This window comes from Entelurus aequoreus, linkage group LG15 (genome assembly GCF_033978785.1).
Source record: "Entelurus aequoreus isolate RoL-2023_Sb linkage group LG15, RoL_Eaeq_v1.1, whole genome shotgun sequence".
Taxonomy (NCBI): Eukaryota; Metazoa; Chordata; class Actinopteri; order Syngnathiformes; family Syngnathidae; genus Entelurus; species Entelurus aequoreus.
Genome location: NC_084745.1, coordinates 37,456,627 through 37,469,473, shown reverse-complemented (window position 1 = coordinate 37,469,473; position 12,847 = coordinate 37,456,627). Strand labels below are relative to the sequence as shown.

General features: G+C 43.5%; 1 protein-coding gene across 1 annotated transcript; it reads right to left on the bottom strand.

Moving 5' to 3' along the window:
- Window positions 1-505: 505 nt before the first annotated feature.
- On the bottom strand, window positions 506-11,561 carry LOC133630463 (DNA topoisomerase 2-binding protein 1-A-like). Its single transcript, XM_062022061.1, has 28 exons — window positions 11,441-11,561; window positions 10,361-10,455; window positions 10,145-10,279; window positions 9,908-10,051; window positions 8,570-8,751; window positions 8,295-8,488; window positions 8,039-8,218; window positions 7,664-7,830; window positions 7,419-7,582; window positions 7,099-7,343; window positions 6,641-6,975; window positions 6,391-6,563; window positions 6,108-6,319; window positions 5,733-6,040; window positions 5,476-5,661; window positions 5,286-5,401; window positions 5,085-5,208; window positions 4,814-4,972; window positions 4,294-4,348; window positions 4,004-4,208; window positions 3,700-3,929; window positions 3,479-3,606; window positions 3,311-3,407; window positions 1,530-1,693; window positions 1,327-1,455; window positions 1,140-1,229; window positions 897-1,058; window positions 506-751 (listed from the first exon to the last, which is right to left on the bottom strand). The coding sequence occupies exons 1-28, from the start codon at window positions 11,448-11,450 to the stop codon at window positions 623-625; spliced, it is 4,518 nt and encodes a 1,505-aa protein (XP_061878045.1). The 5' UTR covers window positions 11,451-11,561; the 3' UTR covers window positions 506-622.
- Window positions 11,562-12,847: the final 1,286 nt, after the last annotated feature.

Here is a 12,847-nt window from a genome sequence, read left to right as displayed (position 1 = left end):
TCCTGAATGCAGAACAAGTCTATGAATAGCACCACATAAGTTTATCGGCAACTGTATTTAAAAGCAATTAAAGAGCAAGATTAAGACAATAACGCTCACCTTTTCTGCTCTTTATCTTGCACAACTTTGCAAGGAGCCATCTGTGCACATTGCTTTTGCACAACCGCCTTTTCTTCCACTATTCTCCAAGTGGCGCCCTGCGATTAAACAGTAAATCACCTCCGCACACAGTCAATGCGTTAACAAAATAGGCTGCTTACTGCACAAAAGACAGCCAGAAGACAAGAGGTGAGAAAGATGCGCACGTATCTGATTTAGGATCCAAATTAAAGAGCAAAAAGCTACGCCAGCATTAAGATGTACTTCCCCCTGTTGACCAGCCCACGTCATTGCATCTAATAACAAAGCATGACTTGACATTTTGAGCAGGGCCTTGGCGTTATCATCAGTTGCAGTCTGCAGCGACTGCAGTCTTTCTCATTACAATGCAACAGAGAGACATGACAAGTGCTACACTTACTTTATTTCACTGGCGAATTAAAAAAACAAACATCTTATGTACAATATATTTTGAGACAGTATGAGGGGTTAGATTGCGGGAATGTGTGTAGTAGTGCGGGTATTATTGGAAACGAGACTTTTTCAGTCTGGATTTGTCGTCTGCTGCTTTGCGTTTACGTGACGGTGTGGTTGGCGCCTCTTCTGTGGGACATTCAGTGAGGAGGTAAAGCTCCATGGCAGGGATTGGCTCCTGCAGGGAAGCAGATAAAATCAATCCTGACATAAAACTGTCTAAAGACAAAGAAATTGCACCAAGCTGATTTAGCTGCTTACACTGGTTTGTTCACGACATGACGCATGATGATATGAGTGAGTGCATGGGGAACTTGTCTTACCTGCATGAGGTAGTCTGCGATGTACTCAGGCTTTAAGCATGTGACTCCTTGGGCAGAGGCCACTGAAACGTCGACCCTGAAGTCTCCCGGTCTAAGTCGACTGAAGTCGGCAAAAAGGTGAGTAGCCTCCTTGTACATGGAGGGGGATGGGCTTGACAGGACCTGCAGGGGAAAGAAAAAAGAACAGGTAAAAGCTAAAAGGGACTGTAGCATTTAGGTTGATAATGACGTGCAAACAGCAACCTTTGCCCCGCCCGACTGCAGCAACCGCCTAAAGCCAGCTTCTCGGTTCTGGTCGATGTTCAGCATAACACTCCATCCACTGAAAGCTCCCTAAAAAACACATTGCTATAAACAGATTGCTCTGACGGTTTAACTAGTAGTACATATTTCAGATGTATTTTAGCATTTTGTATAAGGTAACACATACTTCATTTTCAGAGGGTCCCTGCAGGGCTTTTCTCCAGCGCATGGCAGCTAACGCCAGCCGCCTCTGCTGGGAGCTAATGGATGACAACGCATCTAGGATGGAGCTACTGCCCCACTCATATGCCTCCTCCTAGAGCACACAACAAAAACGGTATGACAAATAATTCACATTTTAATATTGAAAGGTGTTGTTGAATAGCCAACCTGTACGTAGTGTCCCACAGATCGGCATGCCTCCAAGTAGGAGCAATGTAGGATCCATTTGCCAGCAGCCATGGCTGCCAGGTACTTTTCGTTGCGCAGGGGTGTCCCGACTATGATGTGGGAGCAGCTGGGGTCAAACGACTGTTTGTCCAACACAACGCCACCTACAGGCAGATCAGACACAGAGTCAAATTCTTGATTCAAAACACTAAGAGCCTGATTTACTAAAGGTTTGGGTGTACTAAAACATGTGCAAACCTGATAGCACACACAAAGCTGATCTACTAAATGTGTGCAAAGTGGATTGTGTCTGGTAAGTGAGCAGAATAAGGCGTGCAATCCATTTTGCGTCTCTGTTCATCAACATGTAAAATATATGCGGATCAATACTGGGAGAAGAAGATGCTAATTATTTAGCACGTGCAATGTAATTTATCAACACTAATCACCGTATTGCGAGCACTTTTTTGCGTTGTATTTGGCATGTGTCAGAAGGATGTGCAAACTAACAGTTCGCGCTGCACAGAAAGCCGATGGACAGACCAGAATCCTCCGTCCTATGTGTGCGTTTCAACACATTTGGACGGTCAGATGTAAAAAGATATTAGACATATCATCTATTTTGCAACATTGTTTTATAATTTTATATCTCCTAGAGGATTGAATGACTTATTAAAACAAATTCAATTTATGCATTTTGGTGTCATTTATTATATTTCAATGACTTTTGTTTATTTCACATCAAATATATTTCTTATATGAAAAAATTTCTTTACGTATGCTTTTTTTTGCGTCTTGAGCTGGAGTAATTGCAGCCTTTCTCCAATGAGCGCATCTTAGGTGCTAAAAAATTAAATGTGGTGTCATTATAGATGCACCGCAGGACTGTCTAACATGACTATAACAAGTGGTACATGTCTCCTGCATGTTTGAAAACAGGTGGGGGCATGATAACATTAATCCATCCATCCATCTTCAACCGCTTCAACCTCCAGGGGAATCCCGAAGTGTTCCCAGGCCAGAGAGGAGATGTAATCCCCCCATCTGGTCCTTGGCATGCCACGGGGTCTTCTCCCAGTGGGACGTGCAACAAGGACCTCCCTAGGAAGACGCTCGTGAGGCATCCGCACGAGATGCCCGAACCACCTAAGCTGGCTCCTTTCCAAGCGAAGGAGCAGCAGCTCCACTCCGAGTCTCTCTCGGGTGACTGAACTTCTCACCCTATCTCTAAGGGAGATGCCAGCCACCATTCTGAAGAAACTAATTTTGGCCGCTTGTATCCGCGATCTTATTCTTTCGGTAATGACCCACACTTCATGACCATAGGTGAGAGTAGGAATGTAGATAGCTCGGTAGAACGAGAGCTTTGCCTTCTGGCTCAGCTCTTGTTTCGTCACAACAGTGCGGCAGAGAGACTGCAATACTGCCCCAGCTGCTCCGATTCTCCAGCTGATTTCCTTCTCCAACTTTCCCTCACTCGTGAACAAGACCCCGAGATACTTAAACTCCTCCACCTGGGACGGAATCTCGTTCTCTACCTGGACTGTACAAACCATAATAACATGAATCTGCAGTAAATTAATGTCTCATTGGTGATGACCCATATACTGTAATACACTCAACAAATCTCATATGTTAGTAAACCTCAGTTTTAGTAAATCGCACGCAACACACCCACTAATAGTACACGTTACTTTATAGATGCACATGCTGTTTACCGCGTTGTGTTTGGCTCTTAGTAAACCAGGCCCTAACTGTTCTACTCTTCATCAAGGACTTACCAAGCTCTTCTATGAGTTGACTGTAATCGATGCGTTCTTGAGGACTGAGGGAAGACAGCTGGAACCTCGGCGTGTCTCTCTCTTTCTTGCTCTCCTCCTGGGAGAAACAAGCTTTTAGCCTCCACATACAATCAGTCGTTAGAAGCACACATCCAGGTGCAACCTCACCTCTGGTTCGGGAGCCACTTGAGGGTTAGCGAGGGGGAAGGCGATGCTGGGGGCTTCAGGAGTCAGGATGTTATTCTGTGGCATCGTGACTTTCTTGCCTATCTGCTGGTCGATGACATCACAAGCCGCTAAAAAGGTGGGAAGAACATGAACATTGAATTTGGGACAGCCTGACTCAGTATAGCAGATTTTTTTTTACCATGAGTTCCCAACACACATACCCATCTCTACAAGCTCAGAGTCGGTCATGGAGTCTTTGAAATGCGTCTCTTTTTGCATTGTGGGTTGCGGGGGCGGCGCCAGGGGCTCTGAGTGTTGTGAGGGACTACCGGGCCACTGGAGATTATCAGCGAGCTTGGCCCTCTCTTCCCTTGCTGTTGGATCATCCCAAAATATCTGCTCACTCTGGGAGGATTCTGTATTACAATCTATCGCTGCTTCCCGAGAGACCCTATGAAAGAATACATCACAAACTGTACGCCACTGCAGTTCGCCTCCATATTTCAAACATTTTTGGCTCTTTACCTTAATGCTTCCAGGGTGCGACTGCTGCCGCCGTTGCGTCCAGACTTGCTTCGCTCAGGAGTGTTGGTGCTCGAGTTGGCGCCTGCTGACCCCATACGACTTAGACGCATTGATGTACGTCTCCCTGTCGCCAGCTTTGTGGCCGACATGATCTCTTGAAGCTGTCTTTGCAGATTTTCTCTCATCTCTAGAGTCTGGGAAATATCTTCAGACAAAAAAAAAATCATACAAAGTTTACTCACTCATGCACACGGGTTAGTGGGAATTAAACAAGAAATTAATTCACCCACCAGTCCTGTCTGCTTCTTGATCTCCACAGCGGGGGGTGGAAGGTTCTCCAACAGCCTTGAGACATATGTAAATGTTATCTAAAAAGATACTCAGATATCCAAGTTCACATCTAAAAGCATCACCAAGGGGAGCTGTATCAACAATTCTGTTCATTATATGCAGATGTACATAAAAAAAGTACTGATGTCTGGACACTTTTGCACGACAATTGAGCTCCCCTATTTGCAAGGGTTACGTTCCTCTACAAACAACAACAAAAAAAACAATTAAAATCCCCAAAATTGCTTATTTGTTGATACTCTAAACCCGAGAATATGCCTCCCAGTTACTAAACACATTTTAAATTTCAAATAAATCTGTTTGATTCAAAGCTATAACACCCTTTTCCCCTAAAAATAGCGCCATCAAGCCACTTTCTGTTTAAGTTACCAATAAAAAACAAATTCCTCAGAATTTAAAGCAGGGAAAACACATGAGCGAATATGCTAAACTGCATCATCATTTCATGTTTTAACCTACTTTGTCATCTCGGGCTTCGGTGATGTCTTGGAGTTGTGTTCGTGTGAAAGGTGGAGACCTCTGGGAGCTGCTGGGAACCTGACTGAGGTTTAGACTCATCTTGGGGTTGTAGGTGAAAGGATACAGAGACTCTGAAACACGTTTCTGCTCCTCTGCGCACTGCACAAGATGACAAAGGGTGGTTATTTGTTCATAAGCCTTCCAGTTAAAGATAACAAATGAACACCAGACTGGTATTGCTCGTGTGTCAGTTATGCTACAGAAAACATACAGCTTGCAGCCAATACTGCGAGACCACATGCAGCTTCCTCTCCTTCACTGCTTTATATTCTCGACTGTTGTCTCCCACTCGGCCTTGGTAGAGGTAGTGAGTCACAGTGTCGTCACAGGCCCACCTTGACAGACACAATAATGTTTGTCAACATGCTTCTTTGCATTCAAAAGAAAGACAGTTGGCAGAGGTTGTGACCACCTAAAGTCGGCTCCAAGCGAGGCGGCCACGGCGTTCAGTTCGCTCTGCATCTTACTCAACTTTTTCCCCACACAGATCACAAGGCCTGTCAGTGGGCCCGCCTCCTTTTCTGGCACCTTGAAATATTGAAGCGGTAGAAAAAATGAACATGAAGGATTTGGACTGTTGACCCACAGCCGATGTCGCTAACCTCCTTCCTGGTTGTGATGAGCTGGGGGCTAGCAGAGGCTGCTTGCATGTCGGAGATATCGTTATTGCAGGTGCTGTTGGCCAGCGCCACTTTCAGGTTCCGGTTGATGACGTCTGTAAGTGGCGTCTCTGCCCTCCGGCCAGGTTTGGATGTCCCACCTGGAGTGTCGAGTGCTCCTAAGGCATCCTGCACAGAAGTAGTCAGAGGACAATCTAATACCAAAGCACAATTTGCAACTTCAAAATGAGTTAAGTGACCTTGATATTGAAGGAGGGCCTGAAGAGCTGATCTGTGCTGAGAAAACGAGAAGGCGTGTCCAGCTGCAGTGAGGGTTCCTTGCAGAGAGAGTTCTTTTTACTGCCCTCATGGTTTTGTCTAACATCTTCCTTGGATTTTGTCTCATTCAACACAGACCGGAATACTTTGCTCTGGAAGCGTCCTAAATCTAATGGAGTGACCGCCTTCCCGCTCTGTAGACCAAGTAGGGGGATCTCTGGAGAAGAGCGTGCCGGCGGAGCCATGATTGTTCTCTGGGAGGCACCGACAAAACTCCCATCCTCCACATCTGTAAAAAAAATATATATAATTCTAGAACACATGTGTGACGTTAATCAGCGACAACTTTCTGTAACCTGGAGAAGCTGGCAGATCAACCAGGAATCGCTCCTCCGCCGCCCGCTTTCCGGTTCTTGCCGATGTCATTATCCAATGCATGGTGACCGCTGGAAGGCCCCACTTTTTTGCTGCCTGGTACTTCGTGCCATCTGGGCTCTCCAGCACCAAATGAGTGCTTGCCAACATTCCTTTTTTCTGGTTGGGCAGGCGCACAAAATAGTCCTGGACACTGCAAAATGGGGGAAAAAGCATAGCAAACTTGCTCATGGACATTAGATTGAGTGACGGCGGCTGGCATACTTGGCTCCCAGGTGTTTTGCCAGCTCCACCAAGGACTCCCGCTCTGCTCCTGTGAACTGGCTGACAGACAGGACACAATCCTTGAGAGGAAAACATCCATCCATCACAGCAACAGGAGCGAAGAGAGGATTGGAAGAGATCTCCAGAACACTCTCTCTCTCCACACACATGGCCTGTTAAGACAACCACACGAAAAACATTTTTTCCAAATTCCAATCTAGCACAAAAGTGAGTAAAGCTATGCACTCACCAGCCATGTGTCCGTGACAACCTCATCCACCGTGGCCTCAACAGTACAGCCTAAGAGAGGGACTACAGCGTAGTCGGCGACGGTGCGTGTACGGCTCACCAGCACCCGGCCTCCGTTCTCTGTCACCATCTGAGAGAGCTGGGCCTCGGCCTCAGGGCCAAAACCCTGCAGGAGGAAGCATTTCCCAGCAAAGAGGCCTGCCTCGCTGGGCTCTTGCATGGTCGAGTCAGATTCTGGTCTCACACTGTCGTTATGGGTCCAGGACTGCAGCCGAGGCTCACAAGATGCATCCATGGACCTCCTGCTGTTATGCACGGCTGGCGGCGGCATGTCAACTTGAAAGAAAACATACCAGCATACCTTTACTACCATGCCCGCACAAAAAAAAAATATATATATTTTTTTAAACATTTGACCTTCCGTGTCTTAGTAATATATTTTAAGTGATAGTTACTCACCGACTGTCGGGTCATCGTCCATATACTGTGACAGCAGGTCCTCCTGTGCTTGCTTCTCCCTGGGAGTGCTAGGACTTGCTGCTGGGGTTCCTGCTGAGAGCCTAGTGGCAGGGGCACGACAAGCCGGTGCAGACACTACTGCTGGGGAAGGAGGTAGACAGTCAGGGTGGAGGAAGCCTTCTTCTGGGAGGAGACGGCCTTTGGTAAAGCTATCCAGCAGCCACTGTACTGTGACCACGTGAGGTCTGAAAAAAGTGACATCAAAATTAAAAAACATTTTTCAAAGCAACAAGTGGACGTGTTGTAAAAGTGAGGCCGACCTGTGACTGGTTTTGGAGAGAAAATGATTGAGGTCCTGGTCTAGTTCTCCCATTACAACGTGTGTGAGATCATCACTGGGCTGGTTGAAGCGAAGACCCCCTGCCGCGTTAACCACACGCCGCAGCTTTTCCAGCTTCTTCATGGGCAGGCCGCAAAGATACAGCTGCGATCAAAAAGTATGAAACTGGAAAGTTGACACTGGAACGCCCACACTTGTTTGTGATCAACCGTATTGACCACTTGCCTTACAGCCGTCCAGGATATCGTCTGCTGGACACGCAGTCAGATCCAGACTCTCTGTGGGGTCCGGAGCTTGCACACGGCTGACGGTTCCATTCGTGAGGGCTGTGTCATTTATTGTCATGCTGGCGTTGACAGAGATGTGACTCAAACCCAACAGAGATGGACCCTCTGGAGTGAAAATTACAGCATCGGTTAGCTCACGGTTGTCTAAAGTGCGGCCCGGAGATTGTTTTTCATTGCCCCTCAACATTAATTAACTAATGAAATACATCATTTTATAGTACACTACTGCTCGCAATGTGTGGCCATCTGTAGAAAAAGTTTGGACATTAGATAGTTTGTAAAAGAAAGATGTAGCGATGCCGTGTGGACTGACCTTCCTTCTTGCTACTGTCGGTGGTGGGCGTAGACGTGTGTGGCCGAGTGCTTTTGGATGCATTGCGCTCCACGGTGTAGCGGGATTCATCCTGACAGGAGCCCTTCTCTATGCAATCAAAGAGCCAGTGTAGAGACACGCAATACACATTCCATTTGCGTGCACACTCGTACTTCTGACCTGCGGCAAAACAAGACTGATAACATTGATGTGTGTCTGTGTGTGTAGTGTTGGAAAAAAATCTCGTCTGACTTGCCTGATGGTTCGCTAACGATGAGGTGCGTGCACTCGTTCATTTTGAGCTGACCTGTGTATATTCCGCCGTGCTGTTCACAGAGCCGCTGTACCTCTTTACGTTCCGTGCTAGACAGACCTGTCACACACACGGTACAACCTTGCAGCACGGGACAAAGATAGTCCTCCACAGCGAGCTCTGTGTATCTGAACAGACTGATGGAGGCAAACATATTTTAACGTCTATTCCTGATGCATGGATTCACGAGTGATGAACTGTGTGTTGATGAAGAGTACCTGTCCTGAGATTTCTCCCAGCAGGCTCTGACCCAGGAGGGAAGCAGGATGGGTTTACCCAGGCTGGCAGCCACAAGGTATTTTTTACTGCCCACCTCGCCTGCAATCAGGTGAGTGACGGACACGTTGAGGTCAAGATAGCTTCGCCCGCCCATGAGCTGCACTAGATCCATCACCTCTGCCTGCAACCAGAGAGACACAAACATCAGGGACAATTATCACCAAGATTCCACGCAACTTAAGGAAGCAAAGGCTACCTGTAAAATTGACATCGGGTTAAATGGGCAACTAAAAAAAGCCTAAATACTTGCTGTCAAAGACATCAAGAAAACTGGAAAAATTCTATAGATGACATTACAGAAGAATACATCCTATGGAAAAATGAAATACAACACAAAGACTTGATGCAGTTCGAACCTTGACTGTAACCACTCTACGATAATAATACAGTATAGATTATGGGTTTTCAACATCCATCCATTACTACCGCTTGCCCCTTTTCGGGACCGCGGGGTGAGCTGGAGCCTATCCCAGCTGCACTCGGGCAGTAGGCAGGGTATACCCTGGGCAAATCGCCACCTCACCGCAGGGCCAACACAGATAGACAGACAACAATATAATTACCAATATGTTATTGCTTCATCGATATCCAGTATTTACTGCCTTTTGCATTTCTGTCAACATTTTAACTTAGTATTTAATTGTCTTTATGGAAGCTAACATATTTATAATAACTATGTATTCCTTTTTTTTCTTCTCTTTTTACCATTTTTCTTTCTTGCTTATCCTTAACACTGCACAAATTATATACTGCATTTTTCCCCTTGCTTTGCTAACTGGTATATTACTTTTTCAACACTTTTCTTTCATACATCACTGCTTAATCTATATCCAGAATGTATTTATGAATCCTGCGTTTTTGCCCAACTCTAACAGTACAGTTCATCAATATAAGGTATACTTATTAATTTATCCATAACATATTTCATTACTTATCTTATTTTGTATTTATCATTAATTATACTTCTCCTTTTTTATTTACTGACTACATTTTATTTGTATTTGGTTATTTGCATTGTATGTCTTCAGCACCTTTTCAGTTATCCTTGCAACACATTATCTATTCTTTTCTGTTTGGCAAACCAAATACTGTAAGTGTCAACATGTAAAATGTACGCTGTGAATTAATCATCAGTAATAGACACGGAGAAGGGATAGGATTAGGTCAACTGTTTCTTCCTACTCCTTTTCAGACCAGCTTAATTGTGCAAATCACATCATTTCCCATAATAAACCTTTTTTTTTTTTTTTTTAAATCAGAGGGATTGATGAACTAACCCGAGTTGCTTTATCCAGGCTGGTACATGAGATGGTGACATCGGCCATGGCCATGTTGTGGACAGGTTTCTCTGCTTTGGGAACACAGCGCTGCTGCTGCAGGCAGAACAACACCACCAAAGGACTGACAACCCGGCAGCCAAGCTACAGGATGAACCATTAAGAAGGACGATAATACAGTATGTGTTAAATCCAAGAGTAAAGTCGGCAGAATATGAATATGAGACAATATCATACATTCTTGCAGTGCTGGAAGGCAGGAGTGTTGAAGTCACTAAAAACAAATAGAGACTTGTCCTTCTGGTCCATCTTCAATACAGTGTCCTCATCGATCCTCTTAAGATACTTTTCCGACTGCAGCTCTAAAATGGCCTGTAAATATCGAGAAAAAACACAGTAATAAACAGCTGTAAACTAAGACTTGTGTATGTTGTGTGTCAGTTGACGGCTCACCTCATAAGACTTGGCAGCATACTCTGACTCCTGTCCTTTACTTGCCACAAACTTAACAATGAAGCCTTCCTTGTCTCCGATGGACATGATGATGCCTAGGAAACAGGAGGATGTAACCATTTAAACACAACAATACGTTTAACTTAGCAGCAAAACTGTTAGCTATAGCTCGGTTAGTATGATACTTTAAAGCAAGTCATCCTACCTCTTTCAGGTAGACCAAGGCAGTCCAAAATGTTATATATATGGAAGAAATAGTCCAAATATTTGTTTCTAATTTTTCATTTTTTTTAAAACTGTGTAGAAAAGAACAGATTTACCATACAGCTTTAGCATTTGCCGGTTAGCTAACATTTGAAACCAACTTAACTTTAGAATTGGTATGTTGTGTTTATATCAACACAAATGGCGTCAGGGACGTACAGAATATAGTGAAAATCAGCTGACAATAGTTATTATCGTTAATGTGTTGAAAAGAGCCTCAAAACCTTCTTGTTGGGATTCGCGCCATTACGTCACTACCGGTTTTACAATCTAAACAGGCCGAATGGAGAGTGCATCTAACGACCAAACGTTCCTAGGAAACAAACGTTTAACTATTACATGTTTGCTGTATTGTAATACCCACAAGCTTTGATTTTTTAAATACAAACATACATATACATTTTCGGGAACGTTCATTAAATATCATGTAGGTATAATAATTAAAAAGAGCAATCATAATTCAGTCACTTCCGGTGTTACATGCAAAATAAGCCGAATAGAGTGACTCTAAATCAGGGGTCGGCAACCCAAAATGTTGAAAGAGCCATTTTCGACCAAAAATTCAAAAATAAATCTGTCTGGAGCCGCAAAAAATTAAAAGCCATATTACATACAGATAGTGTGTCATGAGATATAAATTGAATTAAGAGGACTTAAAGGAAACTAAATGACCTCAAATATACCTACAAATGAGGCATAATGATGCAATATGTACATATAGCTAGCCTAAATAGCATGTTAGCATCGATTAGCTTGCAGTGACCAAATATGTCTGATTAGCACTCCACATAAGTCAATAACATCAACAAAACTCACCTTGGTGCATTCATGCACAACGTTGAAAGTTTGGCGGACAAAATGAGACAGAAAAATAAGTGGCATAAAACACGTCCTAGAAAGTCGGGAGAAAGTTATACATGTAAACAAACTGCGGTGAGTCCAAGGACCGCAAAAATTAGTAGGACAAAACGGCGCTCGCCAAATATTAGAATCAGTGAAGCATGTTTAATATAAACAGTGTGCTTTATAACAATTAGGGAGATTTGTGTCATGTTTGTCCTCCTACAGAAACCATATTAAAACAAAAAATATATTTTTTTCCCCTCATCATTTTCCATTTTTAAAAAAGCTCCAGAGAGCCACTAGGGCGGCGCTAAAGAGCCGCATGCGACTCTAGAGCCGCGGGTTGCCGACCCCTGCTCTAAATAGACAAAACATTCCTAGGAATCAAACATTCATCTATTAAAAGTTTGATGCGTTGTAATATCTATAAGCTTCGATTTTTTTTTAATACAAACACAAATAAAAATACATAGCTGCGGACTTTTTTGTTTTAGATATGTAGGTATATAATAATCATTACCATGAATTGATTAACGTGGACCCCGACTTAAACAAGTTGAAAAACTTATTCGGGGTTACCATTTAGTGGTCAATTGTACGGAATATGTACTGTACTGTGCAATCTACTAATAAAAGTCTCAATCAAATCATTCAACCACACTGTATGTCTACAACTTAATATCCCCGTCAATTAAATTCCAGGGTTTTCACTAATTCATAACGGCTTTCAAATTCTAAACTTATGAAAAAAAAGACAATGAACACTGTGGGTTCCCTTTTATTCTTAAAATTTTATGTACAAGTGCGACTGATTATTTGTAATGTACATTCAATAGAATAGAAAGTTTATATACGCAATATTACATCGAACATTTCACAGACTGCACTAGTCTTTCACACACATTCAACATTATTCATCATGTGCACTTGGCCGAATGTCATTTCCGAGGGTTATTATTCACTTAATTCTTGTGCCTTACGCATATTGTGGGATAGATAATTATTTTATAAAAAATTTGGAGGGGGACATCCTGAAGATCCTTGAGGTAAACCATGGGGGACAAGTCTCTTCAGCAATTTTCATATTTTCTTCTTGTTCGGAGTAGGAATCCATTATGCAGGCCTGACAAAGACGTGATGACGTAAAAAGTTCACTGGCATTAAAACCGCTGAGGTTGAGAATTCAGTGGCTAGTGCTACCAATCAGGGTAATGGAAGAAGACGACAATAAAGGAGAACTTATACTTGTCAAGTCTTACAAGTCTTTCTTGTGGAAAAAAACAATAACTGGAGTAAAAAATATATTTATACAAAAAGTAAACTATTCTGTGTGACATTGGAAGAAACAGAGAATCACAGAAACAAAACATCTGTTAAGAC